The 21,824-nt window shown below is 39.3% G+C and overlaps 1 protein-coding gene and 1 pseudogene across 6 annotated transcripts in view; one reads left to right on the plus strand and one right to left on the minus strand.

Annotated features, from left to right (window-relative positions):
- The window catches only part of COG7 (component of oligomeric golgi complex 7), a 119,621-nt gene that overhangs the window by 77,432 nt on the left and 20,365 nt on the right, over nt 1–21,824 (plus strand). For 3 of the 6 annotated variants that reach the window (XM_004453792.4, XM_023587493.2, XM_071211246.1), the window contains 2 exons: nt 13,861–13,944; nt 18,147–18,261. In XM_004453792.4, the coding sequence (XP_004453849.1) occupies nt 13,861–13,944; nt 18,147–18,261 (199 nt within the window). The remainder of the gene's footprint in view (nt 1–13,860; nt 13,945–18,146; nt 18,262–21,824) is intronic. The other 3 variants (XM_023587492.2, XM_058286276.2, XM_071211247.1) reach the window with 1 other exon arrangement.
- LOC139437470 (ras-related protein Rab-2A pseudogene) lies at nt 2,685–6,369 on the minus strand (annotated as a pseudogene).

The following is a 21,824-nucleotide window of genomic DNA, read 5'->3' on the forward strand; positions in this document are numbered from 1 at the left end:
GTCTCACGTACCCTAGGGAAGCATAAGTACAAATTCTGTAGGGCAGGCTGCAAGCCAGGGGCTCAGATGAAGGTCCTCATTAAATTCCCCAGGAGACATTGGCTATCTGAAGTAGAGATGGGGATTCTTTCTCTGAATGCTGAAATCACTTCTTCAAATAATTGGATGAGACTTCACTCACTGCTGATGTTACTCTCCTTAGTTGATTTTAGATGTAATCAGCCATCTATGCAATCACCTCACTGATGATTAAAGTCCATAAAGTGCCATTGTATTAAAATTAGCCCAGTGCTTTCTTCAACAAACAAGTGGGCATCATTACCTGGCTGAGTTGACATATTAACCTAACCATCACAATTTCATAGAAGAGAAACCATACAATATTTGTCCTTTTTTGTCAGACTTATTTCACTCAACATGATTCATCCATGTTATAGCATGTACCAGTACTTCACTTCTTTTTACAACTGAATAATATTCCATTGAATGGGTATACTACATTTTGTTTATCCGTTCACCTATTGATGGACACTTGAATATCTTCCACCTTTTGGCTATTGTGAATAATGCTGTGATGAATATTGGTGTACAAATATCTGTCTGAGTTCCTGCTTTCAGTTCTTTTGGGTATATACCTAGGAGTGGAATTACCAGTTTATATGGTAATTCTATGTTTAACTTTCTGGGGAACTGTTTTCCAGAGGTTATACCATTTTACATTTCTACCACCAATGCATGAAGTTTCCAGTTTTTCCAAATCCTCACTAATACTTGTAATTTTCTAATTATTTAATACCAACCATCCTAGTGGGTGTGAAGTGGTAACTTGTAGTTTTAATTTGCATTTCTTTAATGGCTAATTTTTTGAGCACCTTTTCATGTACTTATTACCCATTTGAATATCTTCTTTGGAGAAATGTCTATTCAAATTCTTGATCTATTTTTTTTAATTGATAGGATTTATTTTGCACTGTTATAACAATTTTGTAATAGGCCAAGAAGAAAGAGAAGCTAAAACCACCACATAAAGTAAATTATATATATATATATTTAAAGATTTATTTATTTCTCTCCCCACCCCCCGCACCAGTTGTCTGTTCTCTGTGTCTGTTTGCTGTGTGTTTTTCTTTGTCCACTTCTGTTTTTGTCAGTGGCACGGAAATCCGTGCTTCTTTTTGTTGCATCATCTTGTTGTGTCAGCTCTCTGCATGTGTGGCGCCATTCCTGGGCAGGCTGCACTTTCTTTTGCACTGGGCGGCTCTCCTTATGGGGCGTACTCCTTGCACGTGGGGCTCCCCTACATGAGGACTCCCCTGCGTGGCACGGCAGTCCTTGCGCACATTGCAATGCACGTGGGCCAGCTCCACATGAGTCAAGGAGGCCCGGGATTTGAACCACGGACCTCCCATGTGGTAGACGGACTCCCTAACCACTGGGCCAAGTCTGATTCCGTAAAGTAAATTATTAAAGTTTTTCTACTTTTAACAGTATTTTCCATCTGGTAGATTTATTGTCATTCTCTTCAAAACAGATAAGAGCCTTACCTTTTTTTTTTTTTTTTAGGAGGGACTGGGAATTGAACCTGGGACCTTGTACATGTGAAGCAGGTGTTCAACTACTAAGCTACACGTGCTTTGTGAGGCTTAGCATATTTTAAAGATTATAGGTTGCCACTGAAAGAAAAATTTTACAAAGTCACTGTACATCATGACTGAAAAACTGTCTTGCATGAATAATATCTAGAAATCATGTGACTAAAATAAAAAAAACATTGTATTTAAGAAAAGATTAAAGTCCTCATAATGTGCCATCTAAATGTGGATGGCAGCTCTTCTTGAGTTGGTTAGATGTAGGGATTCCTTGCTTTTTACCCTTTTAACTCATTATACAGTGTTTTTAACCAACAGTATTTATTAAAGCAAACAAATCCTTTTCTGAAGAAGCCTTAAGGAAATTGGGAACAAATTGCAAACTTTTAGCATTAAAACAGGTTGATCCCATACATAGTCTTTAAGCATGTTTTCCTTGGACTAGTGATAAGAAAAGATGAACATGCATGTTAACAGTGTCAAAAATCTAAAAATCAGTGTCCAAGCAATTTCTAACAATACTCCTATAGCTTCAAGCTCCGAACAGTATAGAATTAAATGCATCAAAGAAGTCAAGCTTGGCAAATTCCACCCCAGCAGCATATTAAACTATATATATAGAAAGTAATTGATAAATACAGAATTAGAAGAGTCCTTCTGTTTTCCTCATAGCCTTGAAAACTGACAAACTTTTTGAGGATAGTTCTATAATATTAAACATTAGGTGACCACAGGTGTTGGGAAATCTAACTACAACAAACCAATTTAAAATATTCAGGATGACTTGATAGTGTTTAATACAATTCAGTTACAGTCAAGGGCACAAGCAACATATAAGAGAAATAACCATGTCAGTTGACCTAGAATTCAAATGCAAATAGTTATGAATACAGTCTCCAGAATTTGTCTTTTTAAGTGAACATTTACAGTTTATTCAAAGTTATGTAAGACTTTGAAAGATTGAACTCTTTTGTAACATAAAGCCATTTTAATTAGTTTCATGTCTCAGCTGAGCAGGAGGAGAGAGTATGAAAGAACACGCGAGTAGGCCCCATGGGCAGCTAGACAGTGAAAACAGATTCAGCAGCCACCTCATCAAACCTGCTGTCCTTCCTGATCACATGCATGTGTTGTGTTAGTAGAAGCATACTGAGGGCCAATTTTAATGCCATTTGCCTTGTTACTAATGTCAAATACTCCTATCTTTTGCTGTATTAGTAAATACATCTTCTACCTTGGAAGCAGTCTTAGCAGAAGTTTCCATGAATATTAGTCCATGTTCTCGTGCAAAAGCTTCACTTTTTAAAATTTCTCTTCTACATTCTAAATAATTTTTATTTCTAATAAACATAGTGACCATGTTGAAATTGGATTGCTGGTGGGTATCTTCTAACCAGGTTGTCAAGTAGTTGAAGGTATCTCTCCTTGTAATATCATATGCTAGCAAAGCCCCTCCTGTACCTCTGTAATATGATCTTGTGATGGAATGAAAGGACTCTTGGACTGCTGTATCCCATATCTGAAGCTTTATCTGTTTTCTGTCAATAGTTATCATTTGAGCATTGAACTCAACACCAGTAGTAAAGTCATGCAGTGGCTGAAACCTCGTCTGTGAACTGTAGCAATGAGCGTTATTTACTAACACCTGTGTCACCAATGATGTGTGCTGCAGCTGCTCAGTGCTTGGCCCCATTTTAAAATTGGGTTGTGTGACTTTTTGTTGTTGAGTTGTAGGAGTTCTTCCTGTATTCTCAATTTCAAACCCTTATTAGAGATATGGTTTCCAAATATTTTCTTCCATTCTTTAGGTTGTCTTTTCACTTTCTTTATAATGTCCTTTGATGCACAGAAGTTTTTAATTTTGATGAAGTCCATTTTATCTATTTTTCTCTTTTGTTATTTATGCTTTTGAGGTAAAATCTAAAAATCCATTACCTATTATAAGATCCTGAAGAGATTTCCCTATGTTTTCTTATAAGAGTTTTATAGTATTAATTCACATAATTAGATTGTTGATCCATTTTGAATTAATTTTTCTGTATGGTAAGAAGTAGGGGTCCACATTCATTCTTTTGTGTGTAAGTTTCCAGTTGCCCCAGCCCCACTTGTTGAAGAGACTATTCTCGGCCTATATATATGTCTATCCTTATTCCAATATCATACTGTTTTTTTTTTTTTTTTTAAGATTTATTTTTTATTATTTCTCTCCCCTTCCCTGCCCCTACCCCAGCTGTCTGCTTTCTGTGTCCGCTTGTGTCAGTGGTACCTGGAATCTGTCTCCTTTTGTTGCTTTATCTTCCTGTGTCAGCTCTCTGTTTGTGCAGCGCCATTCCTGGGCAGGCTGCACTTTTTTCATGCTGGGTGGCTCTTATGAGGTGCACTCCTTGCACCTGGGCTCCCCTGCACGTGGGGCTCTCCTACGCAGGGGACACCCCTGTGTGGCATGGCACTCTTTGCACCCATCAGCACTCTGCGTGGGCTAGCTCATCACATGGGTCAGGAGGCCCTGGGTTTGAACCTTGGACCTCCCATGTGGTAGGCGGATGCTCTATCTGTTGGGCCACATCTGCTTCCCCATACTGTTTTAATTACTATAGCTTGGTAGTAAGTTTTGAAATCAGGAAGTGTGAGTCTTCCAACTTTGTTCTTTTTCAGGATTGCTTTGGCTATTTGAGGCTCCTTGAAATTCTATATGAATTTGAGGGTGAACTTTTCTATTTCTGCACAAAAGGCTACTGAAATTTTGATAGGGATTACATTGAATTTGTAGATCACTTTAGGGAAGTATTGACTCTTAATATTAAGCCTTCCAATCCATGAACATGAGATGTCTTTCCATTTGTTTAGGTCTTCTTTCATTTCTTTCAGCAATGTTTTGTAGTTTCTGGTGTATGAATCTTTCACCTCCTTACTTAAATTTTTTTTTAAGATTTATTTTATTTCTCTTCCCTCCCCCACCAGTTGTCTGTTCTTTGTGTCCATTTGCTGCATGTTCATGTTTTTGTCTGCTTCTGTTGTTGTCAGCGGCTCAAGAATCTGTGTTTCTTTTTGTTGCGTCTTCTTGCTGTGTCAGCTCTCCGTGTGTGTGGCGCCATTCCTAGGCAGGCTGCACTTTCACCCTGGGAGGCTCTCCTTACAGGGCACACTCCTTGCACGTGGGGCTCCCCTACGCGGGGGGCACCCCTACATGGCAGGGCACTCCTTGCGCACATCAGCACTGCACATGGGCCAGCTCCACTCGGGTCAAGGAGGCCCAGGGTTTGAACAGCGGACCTCCCATGTGGTAGACGGATGCCCTATCCACTGGGCCAAGTCCGAGTCCCTCCTTACTTAAATTTATTCCTAGATATTTTATTTTTTTAGATGCTATTGTAAATGGAATTGTTTACTTGATTTCCTTTTCAAATTGTTTATTAGTGATGTTTAGAAAAATGTTTTAGTTCCCTGGCTGCTGAAACAAATTACCATATAATGAGTTGGCAAACAAAAGGACTTTATTGGCTCAAAGTTTTGAGGTTAGGAGAAGTCCAAAATTGAGATGTGAACAAAACACCTCTCCTGAAGACTGTGGCTTTCTGGGGCTGGCTGCTTGTGCTCTTTGGTCCTTGGTTTTTCTGTCACATGGTGAAGCACATGGTGGCCTCTCCTGGCTTCTTTCCACATCTGACTTTCATTCTGCCTGTAAAGGACTCCAGTAATCCAAATTAAAGCATAATTTAAATCATCGTGTCCACACCATAACTGAATTAATATCTTGAAGGATCTTATTTACTTTGGGTCCACAACCCCTAGAATGTGGACCAAGACCAAGAACATGTCCAAACTGGGGTACACAATTCAATCCACCAAAGATCCAACTATCTTTTTGTGTGTTTATCTCATATCCTGCAACTTTGCGCAGTATCTTTTTTTATTCTGGTAGCTTTCTTGTGGAGTCTTTGGAATTTTCTGTGTATAGGATCACATCATCTGCAGACAGGGATAATCTGACTTCTTCTTTCCAATTTGGATGGCTTTTATTTCTTTCTCTTGCCTGATTGCTCTGTTTAGAACTTCCAGTGCAATGTTGATAATGGTTACAGCAGGAATCCTTGTCTTATTCCTGATCTTATGGGGGAAGCTTTCAATCTGACACCATTGTGTATGATATTTGCTGTGGGTTTTTCATAAATGACCTTTATCATGTTGAGAAAGTTCCTTTCTATTCCTGGTTTTCCTAGTGTTTTTTTTTTTTTTTTAGCCCCCCCTCCTTGTGGCTTTTTGCTTGCTGTCTGCTCTCCTGTGTCCATTTGCTGTGCATTCTTCTGTGTATGTATTTATTTATTTGTTTTTATTTATATCCCTCCCTTCCTTGCGGCTTGCTTGTTGTCTGCTCTCTGTGTTTATTCGCTGTCCTTTTTTCTGTGTTCTTGCTTGTCTGTCTTTTTTGTTGCATCACCTTGCTGAGTTGGCTCTCTGAGGCACTTGTGGGCCAGTGGCTCTCTGCGGCGCCTGAGCCAGTGGCTTTCCAAAGTGTGCGGGTGATCCTGCCTTCACATGGAGGCCCCAGGACGCAAACCCAGGGCCTCCCATGTGGTAGATGGGAGCCCAACTAATTAAACCACGGCCGCTTCCCTTTCCTAGTGTTTTATCATGAAAAGATGTTGGATTTTGTCAGATATCTTTCTGCTTCAATTTAGATTGTCTTTTTTTCCCCTTCGTTCTATTAATGTGGTGTATTACATTGATTTTTTTATGTTGAGCCATCCTTGCGTTCCTGGTATAAATTCCACTTGGACATGGTGTATATTCTTTCAATATACTATTGTATTTTGTTGAGGATTTTTGCATTTACATTCATAAGTGTTATTGGTCTGTCATTTTATTTCTTATGCTATCTTTTTCTGACTTTAATATCAGGGTAATATATCGCCTTATAGAATGAGTTAAGAAGTAATCCTGCTTATATTTTTTGGAGAGTTTGAGAAGGATTGATAGTAAACCTTCTTTAAATGTATGGTAGAATTCAGCAGTTAAATCACCTGGTCCTAGACTTTTCTTTGTTAAGATGTTTTAAATTACTCTTTTAATCTCTTTACTTGTTATAGATCTGTTGAAATTTTTCTGTGTCTTCTAGTGTTGGATTAGGTATTTGTATGTTTCAAGAAATTTGTCCATTTCATCACAGTTTTCTAATTTGTTGGCCTAAAATTGTTCATGTACCTTATAATTCTTTTCGGTTTTGTAAGGTTGACAGTAATGTCCCCTTTTTCATTCCTGATTTTAGTTATTTGTGTCACTCTCTTTTTCTTTTTCATCGAGTGAAAGTTTTGTCAATTTTGTTGATCTTTTCAAAGAACTGAGTTTTGGTTTTGTTGATTGTGCCTTAACATATGGTCTGTTCTGGAAGAGGTTTCATGTGTTTTTGAGAAGAATGTGTTTTCTGCAATTGTTGAGTGAAGTGTTCTATATATATCCATTAGATCTACTTAGTTAATAATGTTCAAATCCCCTATTTTTAAAGTTGATCTTCTCTTTAGTTGTTCTATCAGTTATTGCAAGTGGTGTTTTAAAGTTTCCATCTATTTTTGTAGAACTGTCTTTACAATTCTGACCATTTTTGCTTCATGTATTTTTTGGGCTCTCTGTTGTGGGGTGCATATATGTTTTTAAACTAATTTAATTGCTAAATTGCACCTTTTATCAGTATATAATGTCTTTTCTCTGACAATAATATAGCCCCTCCGATTCCCTTTTTTTATTTTTTAAATTTTTTAAAGATTTATTCCTTTATTTATTTCTCTCTCCTTCACCCTATCTCCCCCACCCTCCCATCCCCCCCATCCCCCCACCCCCGCCCGGTTGTCTGTTCTCTGTGTCTATTTGCTGCGTCCTCGTCTTTGTCCACTTGTGTTGTCAGCGGCACAGGAATGTGTGTCTCTTTTTGTTGCGTCATCTTGTTGTGTCAGCTCTCCGTGTGGGCGGCGCCATTCTTAGGCAGGCTGCACTTTTCTTTCGCGCTGGGCGGCTCTCCTTATGGGGCTCACTTCTTGCGCATGGGGCTCCCCTACGCGGGGGACACCCCTGCATGGCAGGGCACTCCTTGTGCGCATCAGCACTGTGCATGGGCCAGCTGCACACGGGTCAAGGAGGCCCGGAGTTTGAACCATGAACCTCACATGTGGTAGACGGACACCCTAACCACTGGGCCAAGTCTGCTTCCCCGATTCCCTTTTTTTAAATTAAATTAAATTAAATTTTTAAATTTATTTCTCTCCCCTTCCCCCCCACCCCCAGTTGTCTGCTATCTGTGTCCATTTGCTGTGTGTTCTTCTGTGTCTGCTTGTATTCTTGTCAGTGGCACCCAGCTCTGTGTCTTTTTTTGTTGTGTCATCTTGCTGTGTCAGCTCTCCGTGTGTATGGTACCATTCCTCGGCAGGCTGTGCTATTTTTTGTGCTGGGTGGCTCTCTTTACGGGGCGCACTCCTTGTGCGTGGGGTTCCCCTATGCGGGGGATGTCCTTGCGTGGCAGGGCACTCACTGCACGTGGGCCAGCTTATCACACAGGTCAGGAGGCCCTGGGTTTGAACCTTGGACCTCTCATGTGGTAGGTGGACACCCTATCCGTTGGGCCAAATCTGCTTCCCCGATTCCCTTTTTTCATTTTTATTTTTTAGGAGGCAATGGGGATCAAACCCAGGGTTGTATGGGGTGTACATGAGAAGTAGGTGCACAACCACTCTGCTTCCCTCCAATTCCCTCTTTTTTCCCTTGAGGGACTGGGGACTGGATTGAGTGTGGGAAGCCAGCACTCAACCACTGAGCCACATTGGCTTCCTTGACTTGTTTTTTTTTTTTTTTTTGCTTGTTGTTTTGCTTTTTTGTTTTTTTTTTCAGGAGGCACTGAGAACTAAACCCAGGACCTTCCACGTGGGAGGTGGGCACTCAATTGCTTGAGCCACACCCGCTCCTCTGATTCCCTTTTGATTATGGTTTGCATGGGATATTTTTCCACTCTTTTACTTTCAACCTCTTTGTGTTTTTGTACCTAAAGTGAGACCCTTGTAGACAGCATATAAATGGATCATGCTTTGTGTTTTTGTACCTAAAGTGAGACCCTTGTAGACAGCATATAAATGGATCATGCTTTGTGTTTTTATACCTAAAGTGAGACCCTTGTAGACAGCATATAAATGGATCATGCTTTTTTTGTCCAATCTGCCAATCTCTGCCTTTTAATAGGAGAATTTAATCCATTGATGTAAGGTAATAACCAAGAAGGAAAGATTTACTTCTGCCAGTTAGCTATTTGTTTTCTCTATGAATCGTGTTTTTTGTTCCTCAGTTACTTTATTACTGCATTTGTATTTAGTTGCTTTTTTGTGGTGTGCCATTTTGATTTCCTTTTTTCCCTTTCTCTAAATTTTTTAGTTATTTTCTTAGTGGCTACCTTTATAGTTATAATGAAAATCTTAAATTAATAATGCAGGCTGTGTAGCAGCCCTCCAAAATGTGTTCATCAAATGCAATGAATGTACCATGCTAATGAAAGAAATTGTTGACGAGGGAAAAGTGGGGGGTGTGGGGAGAAGGGCATATGGGACTCTCCTATATTATTTTTAAGGTAACATTTTGTGTGATCTATGTACCTTTTAAAAATAAATAAAAAATATATTTAAAAAAAAAACAAGAAAAAAAGCCTAACAACCTAATTTGACTAGTACCAACCTAGTTTCAGAAGTAGACAAATTTTCTACTCCTATATAATCTGTCCTGCCCCCTTTAATTTGTCTTAGATTATATATTTATACTACGTATGCCCATTAACATAGACTTAAAATGTTATTTTACATGCTTGCCTCTTAAGTTGTATGGAAGGGAAAAAGCTCTTTCAAAGAAGTACAATAATAAAGGATTTATGTTTACCTTTGTAGTTACCTTTACCAATTAAAAAAATTTTTTTTTTCTAATGGCTTTGTGTTTCTGTCAGTGTCTTTTTATTTTAGCCTAAAGGACTCCCTTTAGCATTTTTTGTATGGCAGGTCTTCTTTTAATGAACTCTTTTCAACTTTTGTTTATCTGTAAATGTCTTAATTTCACCTTCATTTTTGAAAGAATTTTGCCAGATATAGAATTCTTTAAAAGGATACAGTAATTCCCAGCATAGATATTCTCTATGATAGAATTTTTTTTTTATATATACTTAAAACATTTTTTTAAAAAAGATACTTAGATTACATAAACGTTACATAAAAAAGATTCCCATATGTCCCACTCCCTACCTCTTCCTTGCTTTCCCACATTAACAAAATTCTTCATTAGTGTGGTATATTTGGTACACTTGATGAGCACATATTGGAGCATTGCCACTAAGTGTGGATTATAGCTTACATTATGGTTTAAGCTTTCTCCCACAGAATTTTGTAAGGTATGACAAGATATATAATGGCCTGTATCATTGCATTGTCATTCAGGACAATTCCAGTGTCCTGAAAATGCCCCCATATTACACCTGTTTTTTCTTCTTCCTCCCCTCAGAACCTCCAGTGGCCACTGTCTCCACATATGATAATTTAATACAGCATCTGCCACAGGTTGGGTGTTTAATAAAATTTTTCTTCTTTCTTGTGATTTTCATTCTTTTCAAAGAAATGAATTTTTATAAACTTACATATATTCGTTTTCAGAAATTCAAGCAATTTGGGAAAGTACAAAGTAAGAAGCAATAAATCCCTCAAATCTCACCGTCTAGAAATACTCATGTAAATATTTAGTGTCCATCGATCAAGACCTCTTTTAACAACCACTCAAATGCACCTTAAGGCTAGATGGATATCAGTAGATAGAAGAGACATAGGCAGAAATATAATTATGCCTTGCATGCTACTTTTTTTAAAAAACAAAATGTATACAATATAATTTTATTTGAATTTAACTAGGAAAAAAGAAAAAACTAAATGAAACCAAAGAAGTTGTTAACTTGAAACAATTATTGCTTCACCACAAAAGATCTTAGTTCCCAAAAGATCCCTCTGAAATTGAGAAAAAGATTATGAAAACTATTTGGAGATTGGAGTCATTACTTTTTTGTTCATCCCATGTTTCTATTTTAGACAGATAGTGATACTGATTCACCTACTTTGAAAGATGAGGGGATTAGCCTTCCTTTTTATCTGTCATCTCCCTCTCCTTACCTCCAGATTTGGTTGCTTTTATCATTTTTATTTTGTCAAGGCTTAAAATATTGACCTCTTCTGAAACCTTAATTTTCCCAGTTACTTTGTCTTGGTTTTACATTTAAGTAGATTTTTGTGCTTGCCACCTGTCCTGTTTCTTCTACTTCTCCATTCCAGAGTTCATAATTATTATTGTGATTCAATTCTTGATTGTCTGGATCTTGCCTTCTCATTTAGGCCTCTCCACAACTTCACAGGGCCTTTGGGAATGGACACAGGCAGTTTTGGATATTAGGAGTTCTCCAGGAGTGCCTCCATAAAAGCAGACAATACAAAGACAAACACTTGGATTGTAAGGATTTGAAAATAAATCCTTGGCCATTAAGTGTTTGTTTTTATGTTTGCTGGCAAATTGTATTGTCCTTTTTTATATTACTAGATATAAACCAATCCTATATTCAATTTTAGGATAGATTATTGAAGTTTACCTATATAACTAGGTGACAGATGGATAAAACAGCCTATTTGAAGGAAATTTTATATAGATTTTGAATAATTAAAAAATAATCTTCAGCATTTCCCTGTTGTCCTGCTCAAGTCAACCTTTTCTACTGCTTTTTCAGCCCTTCCCTAACTCAGTCCATTCTGCCTTGCCCTTACTCTAAACTTTTTTTCCCACTCTGGCCATCCTTTCCCTCGCCCCACTGCCTGATGAGTTTCTGAGGTTACTTCTGCTGCCTGCTCCTTGAAACCTGTCCCCAGGCCTATGTGTTGCTTGGATGGATTCCTGTGATGCTTATCTTTGCCCCAAAGCCAGTCCTTGCTCCTCTCCTGCCCTATGGCCACAGTCTCATGGGAGACATTGCTGTTCCCCACCACTGCCCCTGGACTGTCACCATCTCTGCTCCCTCGCTGTGCCCCTCTTTGCCCGTGAACTACCAAGTTTTGCTCTTCCTTCCTTTCACTTATGTCTCCTCTCTGTTTTCCTGGTCACTGCCCTAATTGTGGATTCCCATAGTCTCTGAACTATTTGTTGAGCTTTTTATCAGTGTTCCTCAGAGTGACTGTATCAGTCTTCATAAAACATCCTCTGATTGTGTCTCTGCCAATCAAAGCCCTTACCCAGCTCCCCAGGGCCAATGTGAAAGTCTACTTTTTAAATCTTTTATTATGGAAAATTTCATGCATGCAGGAGTAGAGAGAAGAATATAATAAACCCCATATACTTACCACCCTGCTTCAACAATTACCAGCCTCTGGCCATTGTGTTTCATATGTATCCTTTTACCTAAAATATAGGGACTCTTAAAAAAATCACAGTACCATAATCATGCTGAAAAGGAACATTAAAAGTAGTTCTTTAGTATCATCAATCAGTGTTCACATCTTCATTTGCATAATAAGTATCACAGTCATAATTTATTTTTCTTATTTTATTCATAATTTATTTTAACTGTTTGATCCAGGATCCAGATAACTTCTGCACATAGTGATAGGTTCCTATGTCTTCTATGTGTCTTTTGAACCACAGGTTCCTCTTCCGTCTCTCTCTCTTTCCTTTTCCTTTTGCAATTTATTTGTTGAAAATAAAGCTTATTCTTCTCTGATGTTCAAAGGTATGCATTACCTCTTTCCAGCCTTCTCTCTCTGACTCTGTGTGCATTACATGCATCCTGTGACAGACCCTTCTTTAATTACCTAAGCCATTACTCTTCTGAGCTTTCATTGTATGAACCTTGCATGTGACACCAAGACTCTTGAAGTAGAACCCTGTAGGGTGGGGGAAGAGGGGAGGAATAAGGTGGAAGACATGGGGGTATATAGGGTACAAGTGGGAGTCATTGATTCCCCCAAATAGCTAATGGAGAGCAAGGACCAAGTCTTAGGTTTCTTTGTGTCCTCTCCACAAACCTAGCACATGGCACAATACATCATGGGTGCTTGGTAAATGTTGCTCATTGGAATGTTAATTCTTAGTGGATTGGGAATTCACTGGAAAAAAATTAGAATATTTTGAGGCAAGAGAGGATTCTCAAGCAAGTACAAGGAGTCTAGAAAACTGTAGGGGCAGTGGTGGGGAAGAAAAGAACTTGTCAGGAAGAAAAGTAGCAGAGATTGAGTTGGTGCTGGGCCAGGAGCCCAGGGGAAAGATGTTGTCATTACATTCCCTGAATGCTACTCAAGGATCAAGCAACCAGGTCAGGCATCAGGTGGCTGCAGAGTGAGGCTACCATGTGACCTTGGGAATCACTGCAAGAGTTCAGCCAGAAGGGCCTTGTTCTCCAGGCTGGCTTTGGGATGACTCAGGTTGGAATTAAGAAACTAGATTTCTGTGTGAAGGTAGGCCAAGGTGAACTCTCTAACCTCATTTGTCCCAGTAATTTGCCTCATTCTCTACAGAATGCTGGAAAGGCTGACATACTGAGATCATGGATATTTCCACTTGAAAAATGATGAGAGAAACCTTAGATAGAAGGATAATAAGGAAGACAGAGGGGCAGCTGTTGGGGTGTGAGGGCTCCTTCCCACTTGTTTCCCTTCTTAGTTATGAATCACTGAGAAACAGATCCAGAAGACACATAGAAATAAAGGCAGAGATTTGATTCAGGTAAATTAGGTTTGGCAAATGTGGCTTGGATGTTCCTTTTCCTAAGCTCCCCTCTCAGGTATGCGATTTATGTGAGTTTTCTCTGGAGGATTGCAGGGGGTCTTTTTTTCTCCTCGGAGTGATGAAGACCCAGAAGTCAGTGAGGCTCTCGGTGCCCAGGGACTTAAAAATTTTTTTTTACATATTGACCAACCCGCAAAGGCTATCAGCTTCATATACTGAGATGAGTAAAAGGGATTGGTTTTCACCCAGTAGTTATCTGAGAAGGTAGGGAGTTCCTCTTTTATGGATCTGCAGGAATGCAGAAAGGGAGAGAAAGGACTTTGTATAGTGGGTTTCAAAGTTACAACTTAAAGAAGCAAAATTCCTGGTCTTTTGAATGGTGGTGGGTCCAAACCCAGCTCTGAACAAAGAAGACACTACACATAGTCCCTGGCAGAGTGCCAGGTTCTTTCCTTGGCTGCCTGGTTGCTATGGTATTGATTGTGCCCTCTCCTTCCTTCCTTAGAGCTGGAACACAGCTGGCATTGGAGAAACTCTAACGGATGATCTGCCCACCTTTAGCCTCACTCCTCTCGAGTACATTAGCAATGTAAGAGCTTCTGCGTTTATTTCTTTATGGTGTCATAGCATTTCAGACCATACCTTGTCTGGACCTTTGCTTTCAGATAATCTATACCTGTATTCTGGACTGTAGGAAATGCAGCTGAACCACATGATGATTTCAGAACCTAACACATTCGTGCCCTCCCCCTTCTCCCAATGTGAGATAGGGTCAACACTTAAGGGCATCAATGTGGGAGCCCAGTACAAAATTCTGACTTGGGAAGACAGAAAGCAGGTGGCCAAATTCCTGTCCATGACTTTTCAGAAGAAGAGTGTGCATATGGTTCTGAAAGATTCAGCAAACAGCTATATGCCAGGTCCTGTGAAAGTTCTTTCATGTGTCTTTCCTTGTTTAATTTGCACAGCAACAAATCTCTTAACAGAAATTATAGAGACTTAATAGTAAAAGAGAACAAAGTAAACTCTGCAGGGCTGCTGGGGCCCCTGGAGGCCTTCCCCTTTCTCCACTTAACTCTAGGGATCTGACAGGCATCTTATGAAGGCAGGTGATCGCTGTGTAGACACCTGCATGTGGGCTTTCCTTTGTTCCTTCTGAGAGCTGAGCTCAGTTGCTTTTAAATGTCAGAGTGTGTAAGAAATACTGTGAGGCATAATATACCCCACAGTGTGGGAGATTACTGGGATTTTGAAATAGGAGACTTCTGCTGTATGATCTCACCTTATAACCCGGGCCCTATGTAAGATGTGGCTCTACTGTAATCAATATAAAAGGATTTAAAAAGCAAATCTTGTACAATTAGAAGTGCCTGGTATCTCATTGGTAGTAGAGAGGAGGGTGGTCTACTGCCCTCCATTCACTGAGCAGCGTTAGGCCTACCATGGCAGTCATTTTTGTGCTGTTTCCAGGGCATTACCCAATACCCTGTACCTTTAATATTGGATTGGGTTTCTCCAACCAATAGGATTAATGTTACCATTAGAATCATGATAATGTGACTGCAATCTAAATTGATTGAGAAAATGATATTGCTGGAAGAGATTTGAGAGGTTATTAAATTGATTTTGAAGTTGAAGAAACTGAGATGTAGAGAAGTAAGCTAAGATGAGTTTTCAGGCCAAGGCCCTCTCCTGCTTGCTTTTTCTCTCCCAAGTTGTAGATAGCATTCATTGTAACTGGGGGCTGGCAACCTGAATTCAGGAAAGGAACATTTCCTGAATACCCACCATGTGCAAGGACAGTATTAGACTTAAATCACTGCATATAGACAGTGTGTTGTCTATGTCATGCTTTATCTTAGCAAATCTATGAGATGATGTATTAGTCAGCCAAAGGGGCACTGAAAAAAATACCCCTTATTTGTTTATAAAACCGTTCCAGCATTTTGGTAATTGCAGAAGTACTTCCCCACTCCTGGTACCAAATTCTGTATTAGTCAGCCAAAAGGGTGCTGATGCAAAATAACAGAAATCTGTTGGCTTTTATAAAGGGTATTTATTTGGGGTAGAAGCTTACAGTTATCAGCCCATAAAGCATAAGTTACTTCCCTCACAAAAGTCTATTGCCACATGTTCGTGCAAGATGGCTGCTGACATCTGCTAAGAGTTCAGGCTTCCTGGGTTCCTCTCTTCCTGGGGCTTGTTTCTGTCCAGGCTCAGCTGCCCTGCTCTCTCTACAAGGCCAGCTGTAGACTATCAAGAGTCTGGCTCTGTCTCTCTCTTCAGAGCTTGAATCTTTCCTGGCTCAGCTGCTCTGCTCCTCTGTGTGCTTACTTTCTGGGCTCTGGCTCAAAAACTCCAACTTCCCTTCTCTGCATTGTGGTTTCTTTATGAGTCTCTGCCCACCAAAGGGGCGGGGATGCGGTGTCCTACTGATGTGGCCCAATCAAAGCCTTAATCATTATTTAATCAAGTAAAAGTGAGACCCCTGAATCCAATATAATCTAATATACCCAGAGGGACAGAGCAGTTTACAAACAAAATCCAATATCTATTTTTAGAATTCATAAACAATATGAAATTGCCATCGATGAGCAGCAGTGTCCCTGCTTCACAGGTGCACACTGAGATTCAGGGGAATGGGAGGCTGGGAAGGGAAGAAATAGGTATTTATCCAGTGGCTGCTCTGTTAGTCAGCATGCAGGTGCTTCACATACATATCACACAGCATTTCATTTCATCCTCACCACCACTGTTAGGAGTAAGGACGAGATCATCCTCATTTTAGATATACTGAAACCAAGGCCCAGACAGAGGAAATCCATTGCCCAAGGTCACCCAGTGATAGAGCTGTGATCAGTCCCATGCCCATCTGATCACAAAGGTTTCCATTTTCCTGGGTCACAAAACTTAACGAAGCAGAGTATCAGGAAGTATTCACTGAATTTGTGAGAATAGTAGACAAACATCTGCAGAACTGATAATAAGCATCCTTTCCTGCATTGATTTCCAGAGAAATAAATTCAAGATTCCTGAGACATCTGGAACTGTGGAATCTATCTAGGAACCACAGCAATCCCAATGATCTAAGGTTAATTAATTGATATTTGAGATTTGAGATTATTGAAATTTTGCATTTGACACTTTGACTTGTTGATGAATGTCCTCATCCTCACAGAACCAAATGAGCATTAAAAAGGAATAAAATGTAAGAAAAGGCTTTGAAAAATTGAAACAACATACATGTAATGAGGCTTTGTTTTATATAAAATGGCATCTATGGATTGAACCAAAGGTGATGACTTCAGATGAAAGGTGTATCAAAAGTAGGAATATGCATGAGGTCTTGGCACATAGAAGGTGTTCAGGAAGTGCTTACTGAACAGAATTAGAATAGAGTAATTCCAATACCAGAAATCAGCGTTCTTCTCTTCTTCCTGCCTTACGGAAAAATGATGAATGTGTTGCCATTTTGAGCTGAAATGTACAGTGAGATAATTGACCACTTGCCTAGTATGTGAAAGTTTGTACTTAGTAGATGAAAGAAAAAAAAATTGACTTAATTTCTTTAACCCTCTGTATACCTCTTTTGTTAGCTTGATGGGCTGTAGGATGTTTAGACTTACTACACCCAAGCCATATTAAACATTTGAAAATGATATGTCCTCATCCTGTAGTCCTCGGGGCATGCAGGCCTCTGGCTGGCTTGCAGTGATGCTTGATGTGGTGGCAGCAGTGGCTCAGGGGCTGTTCCAGGTGTCTGCTCATGCTGGAGCCTCCGTAGGTAAAATTTCTGTCCATTTTTCTAGAATCCATATCTGGGTCTACTATCTGTTACTATTAGGATGTATAAGGTCAGGTTGAGAGTATCTTACTTTGCTAGCCCTCTGACTTTTAGCTTGCTGAATCAATATCAACTCTATTTGGGATGACTGCAGTGGAGTGAATATGCAATGGAAAAAAAGAAAAAGAAAAAACACCCAAAAAAACACACAAAACAATAAGCTCAGACTATAGTTTTATATTACATTGTTGTAACCTGAAAATCAAACCTTATTTTACAAGAAAACATGCACTCACCTTAAAACACAAAACAGCTGAGAGTTGTAATAAAAGTAGGTATATAAAATATACCCAGAATGATAATCACAAATAATGGAAAACACATGAAAAGCACTGTATTAATTGGAGGGATTGTTCCAAATGCCCTTGAACTCTACCTTTTGTGGTTTTTCTCCATTCAAGAAAATTTTGTCCATCTTTCTTGTTTAGAGTTTATATTATGACAACAATATAATTTTCCCCTAAATTAATTTGTAATTATAAATGGCTTATTTCAAACAGAATTCCTTCTTTCCCCTGTTTAAATCACCTAAAAGGAAGAGATCCAGATCTAAATCCAGAAGATAGGATTTGAACTCTAACACGGTCACGTACTCGTTCACATTTACATCTTACTGAACAATAATAATAAATTATATTTACTCAGTGCTTTCATTTTGACAAAGCAATTTGGTATCCATTACGTCATTTGAAGTAGAGATTGTGTTGAATGCATTCCAAAAATATTGGAGACATTAGTGAGAAGGATGAATCTGTAATCTACATGCATGATTTTTTTTTTTTAAGGTGTTGTTTAACCAGTCTTACTACACACTGGAAAAGTCAGACTTGGCGTCGCCCTACGACTAGCAATTTTGTCTCTGCCATTTGGCTTCACGTGAATATACTGCATGAAGTAACTATCTCTACATATCAGTATTGATCTGAAAGAGCTTTCTTTTGTTTCAGATTGGGCAGTACATCATGTCCCTACCCCTGAATCTTGAGCCATTTGTGACTCAGGAGGACTCTGCCTTAGAGTTGGCGTTGCATGCTGGAAAACTACCATTTCCTCCTGAGCAAGGTGAGAGAGGTCCAGGAAGCTGCTGTAGCTGCTGTCAAGGGGGTACTTAGCTCAGGATGTGATTAATTTGCTTGTTTTTAACTCCCTCACTCCCAATACACACATCTCTCCAAAGTCCTATCGAAATTTTTGTCAGAGTATAAAATAGGAACTAAGAAAGACTGCAGTTTCTGAGGGGCTTCTGCAGGACACAGTTCTGGCAAGGTTGAAATAGGGAAAGAGCTACTTTGTTTTACCGTATGGAGAGCATCCCTGGTTCAGAGAGTCCTGTAGTGAACTCTACCAGCACCCCTCAGCTGGGGAGGCATGGCCAAGAGGGGAGGGAAGGGGGCTTAAAGGCAAGAACTGGTGGTGAGAGCAACACAGGGCAAAGGTCGCTCTGGGCACTCTCTCTGTGTCCCCTAGCTTTGTGGACTATGTGCCAAGTAAAGGAACACCTGTCCAGATCCCTCTGATTGAGCTTGCTCCTGGATGGCTAAACTGAGTAGGTAAAAATACAATAGATTTACTCTTTTTCTTTTTTCTTGTTATCTGGGCCTGACACATTTGAACAGAGACCCACCTACCCTCTGATCAAAAATTACCTTAAGGGAAATGGACTTTGGCCCAGCGATTAGGGCGTCCGTCTACCATATGGGAGGTCCGCGGTTCAAACCCCGGGCCTCCTTGACCCGTGTGGAGCTGGCCATGCGCAGTGCTGATGCATGCAAGGAGTGCCGTGCCACGCAAGGGTGTCCCCCGCGTGGGGGAGCCCCCACGCGCAGGGAGTGCGCCCGTGGGGAGAGCCGCCCAGCGTGAAAAGAAAGTGCAGCCTGCCCAGGAATGGCGCCGCCCACACTTCCTGTGCCGCTGACGACAACAGAAGCGGACAAAGAAACAAAAAGCAGGCAAAGAAGCGGACAAAGAAACAAAAAGCAGGCAAAGAAACAAGACGCAACAAATAGACACCAAGAACAGACAACCAGGGGAGGGGGGGAAATTAAATAAATAAATAAATCTTTAAAAAAAAAAAAAAAAAGATTGGATTTAAAAAAAAAAATTACCTTAAATCCTAAAATTGGTCATTTTAGACCTCCCATTGTAAGGTTGCTCAAACAGAAAAAAGAAACCAAAAAACCAACTGCTTGGTATGTAAAAGATTCAGGAGCTCCAAAGAAGGTACCACAATGAAAATAATATCATATTGATGGGTTAAAAATATATGTAAATGCAACTAAAAAGAAAGCAAAATTACAATACTCTTAGATGAAATAGAATTTAAAAGTTAATTGACTAAAGTGATCCTTTTATGCTAATAAAAGATAAAGTCTACAGTGTACCTATGAAAACCATATATTCTTATGTATCAGACAACACAGCACTGATATATAGAGAGAGGAAACTGTAAGACATCTAATGAAACTGATAAGACCACTCTATTATTTAAAAAATCCTGTCTCTCTTTTTGGCTTTTTTAAAAAAAGATTTATTTATTTATTTTGCCCCCTTCCCCTCCTCCCACCCTGCTGTTTTTGCTGTCTCTGTTGTCTTCTCTTCTCATTTTCTCTCCTCTAGGATTCAGCGGGATTCGATCCTGGGGACCTCTGATGTGGAGGGAGGTTCCCTGTCAATTGCACCACCTCAGTTCTGGTTTCTGCTGTGCTTACCTTGACTCTCCTCTTGTCTCTCTTTCGATGTATGGTCATCTTGCTGTGTGATTCACTTGCATGGACATAGGCCCACCACTTGGGTATTTGTAAGGGCACTGGCTCACCACATGGGCACTCACATGGGCACTGACTCTCCGCTCAGGCATGCTTTCTCTTTTTTTTCACGAGGAAGCCCCATGGATCGAACCCAGGTCCTCCCATGTGTAGGCGGAAGCTCTATCACTTGAGCCACATTCACTTTCCTTTTTTTAAAAAATTAGAGTAGTTGTGGAGTTATAGAAAAATCATGCGTAAAATGCAGCATTTCCATATATCACCTTACTAGTAACACCTTCCATTGGTTTGGTGCATTTGTTACAATTGAGGAAAGCATATTTTTATAATTGTATTAACTATAGTCTGTGGTTTAACCTAGGGTCCCTTCTTTGTGTAGTGAAATTCCATGAATTTTTTTTAAAGCATTTTTTATTGTATTACCATATATATAAGTATATATATACACACACAACCTAGCATTTCCCCTTTTAACCATATTCAGATATATATTTCAGTACTGTTAATTATGTTCACATTGTGCTATACCATCACCACTATCCATTACCAAAACATTTCCTTTGTTCCAAATAGGAACCCTGTACATTTTAAGCCTTAATTTCCCATTCTCTAACTCTAACCTGCCTCCTGGTAACCTATATTCTAGATTCTGGCATAGTAATTCTTATTAATTCATATTAGTGAGATCCTGTAGTATTTATCCTTGTGTATATGGCTTATTTCACTCAACATGGTATCTCTAAGATTCCTCTATATTATCACATGTACCCTTTTTATGACTGAATAATATTCTATTGTGTGTATATACATTTACTTTATCCGTTCATCAGTTGATGGACGCTTAGGTTGCTTCATCTTTTTGGTAATTTTGAATAATGCTGCTATGAGCATCAGCGTGCAACTTTCTGCTCAAGTCCCTGCTTTAAATTCTTTTGGGTATATACCTAGTAGTGGGATTGCCAGGTGCTATGGTTATCCTAAAGTTAACTTTCTGAGGAACCACCAAACTGTCTTACACCATGTCTGTACCATTTTACATTGCCACCAGCAATGAATGAGTGTTCCCATATCTCCACATCTTCTCCAGCATGCGTTGTTTTCTGTTTTTTTCTTTGTTTTTTAATAATAGCCATTCTAATGGGTGTAAAATGGTATTACGGTATGTCATCGTGATTTTGATTTGCATTTTCCAAATGGCTGATGATGTTGAACATCTTTTCATGTGCTTTCTGGCTATTTGTATATCTCCTTTGGAGAGATGTCTGTTCAAGTCTTTTGCCCATGTTTTAATTGGGTGGTTTGTCTTTTTTTTAAGTTGAAGGATTTCTTTATATATTCTGGATATGAATCCTTTATTGGATTTTTGGTTCCCAAATATTTTCTCCCATTGGGTAGGTTATTATTTTACTTTTATTATAAAGTTCTCTGAAGAACAAAAGTTTGAAACTTTGACGAGGTCCCATTTATCTATTTTTTTCTTCTGTTGCTTGTGCTTTGCATGTAAAGTCTAAGAAACCACTGTCTAACACAAGGGCCTTTGGTTGCTTCCCTACATTTTCTTCCAGAGTTTGATATTGTATATTAAGGTCTTTGATCCATTTTGAGTTGATTTTTGTATATGGTGTGAAGTAGGGATTCTCCTTTTTTTTTTTTAAGTAGAGATCCAACTTTCCCAACACCGTTTGTTGAAGAGGTATTCGTTTCCAAATAAGTGGTCTTTGCCACCTTGTCAAAAATCAGTTGGCTATAACATGATGGTTCATTTCTGAGCCCTCAATTCTGTTCCATTGGTCTCTATGTCTGTTCTTGTGCCAGTACCATGCTGTTTTGATTACTGTGGCTTTATAGTAAGTTTTTTAA

The sequence above is a fragment of the Dasypus novemcinctus genome, chromosome 23, assembly GCF_030445035.2.
Source record: "Dasypus novemcinctus isolate mDasNov1 chromosome 23, mDasNov1.1.hap2, whole genome shotgun sequence".
Taxonomy (NCBI): Eukaryota; Metazoa; Chordata; class Mammalia; order Cingulata; family Dasypodidae; genus Dasypus; species Dasypus novemcinctus.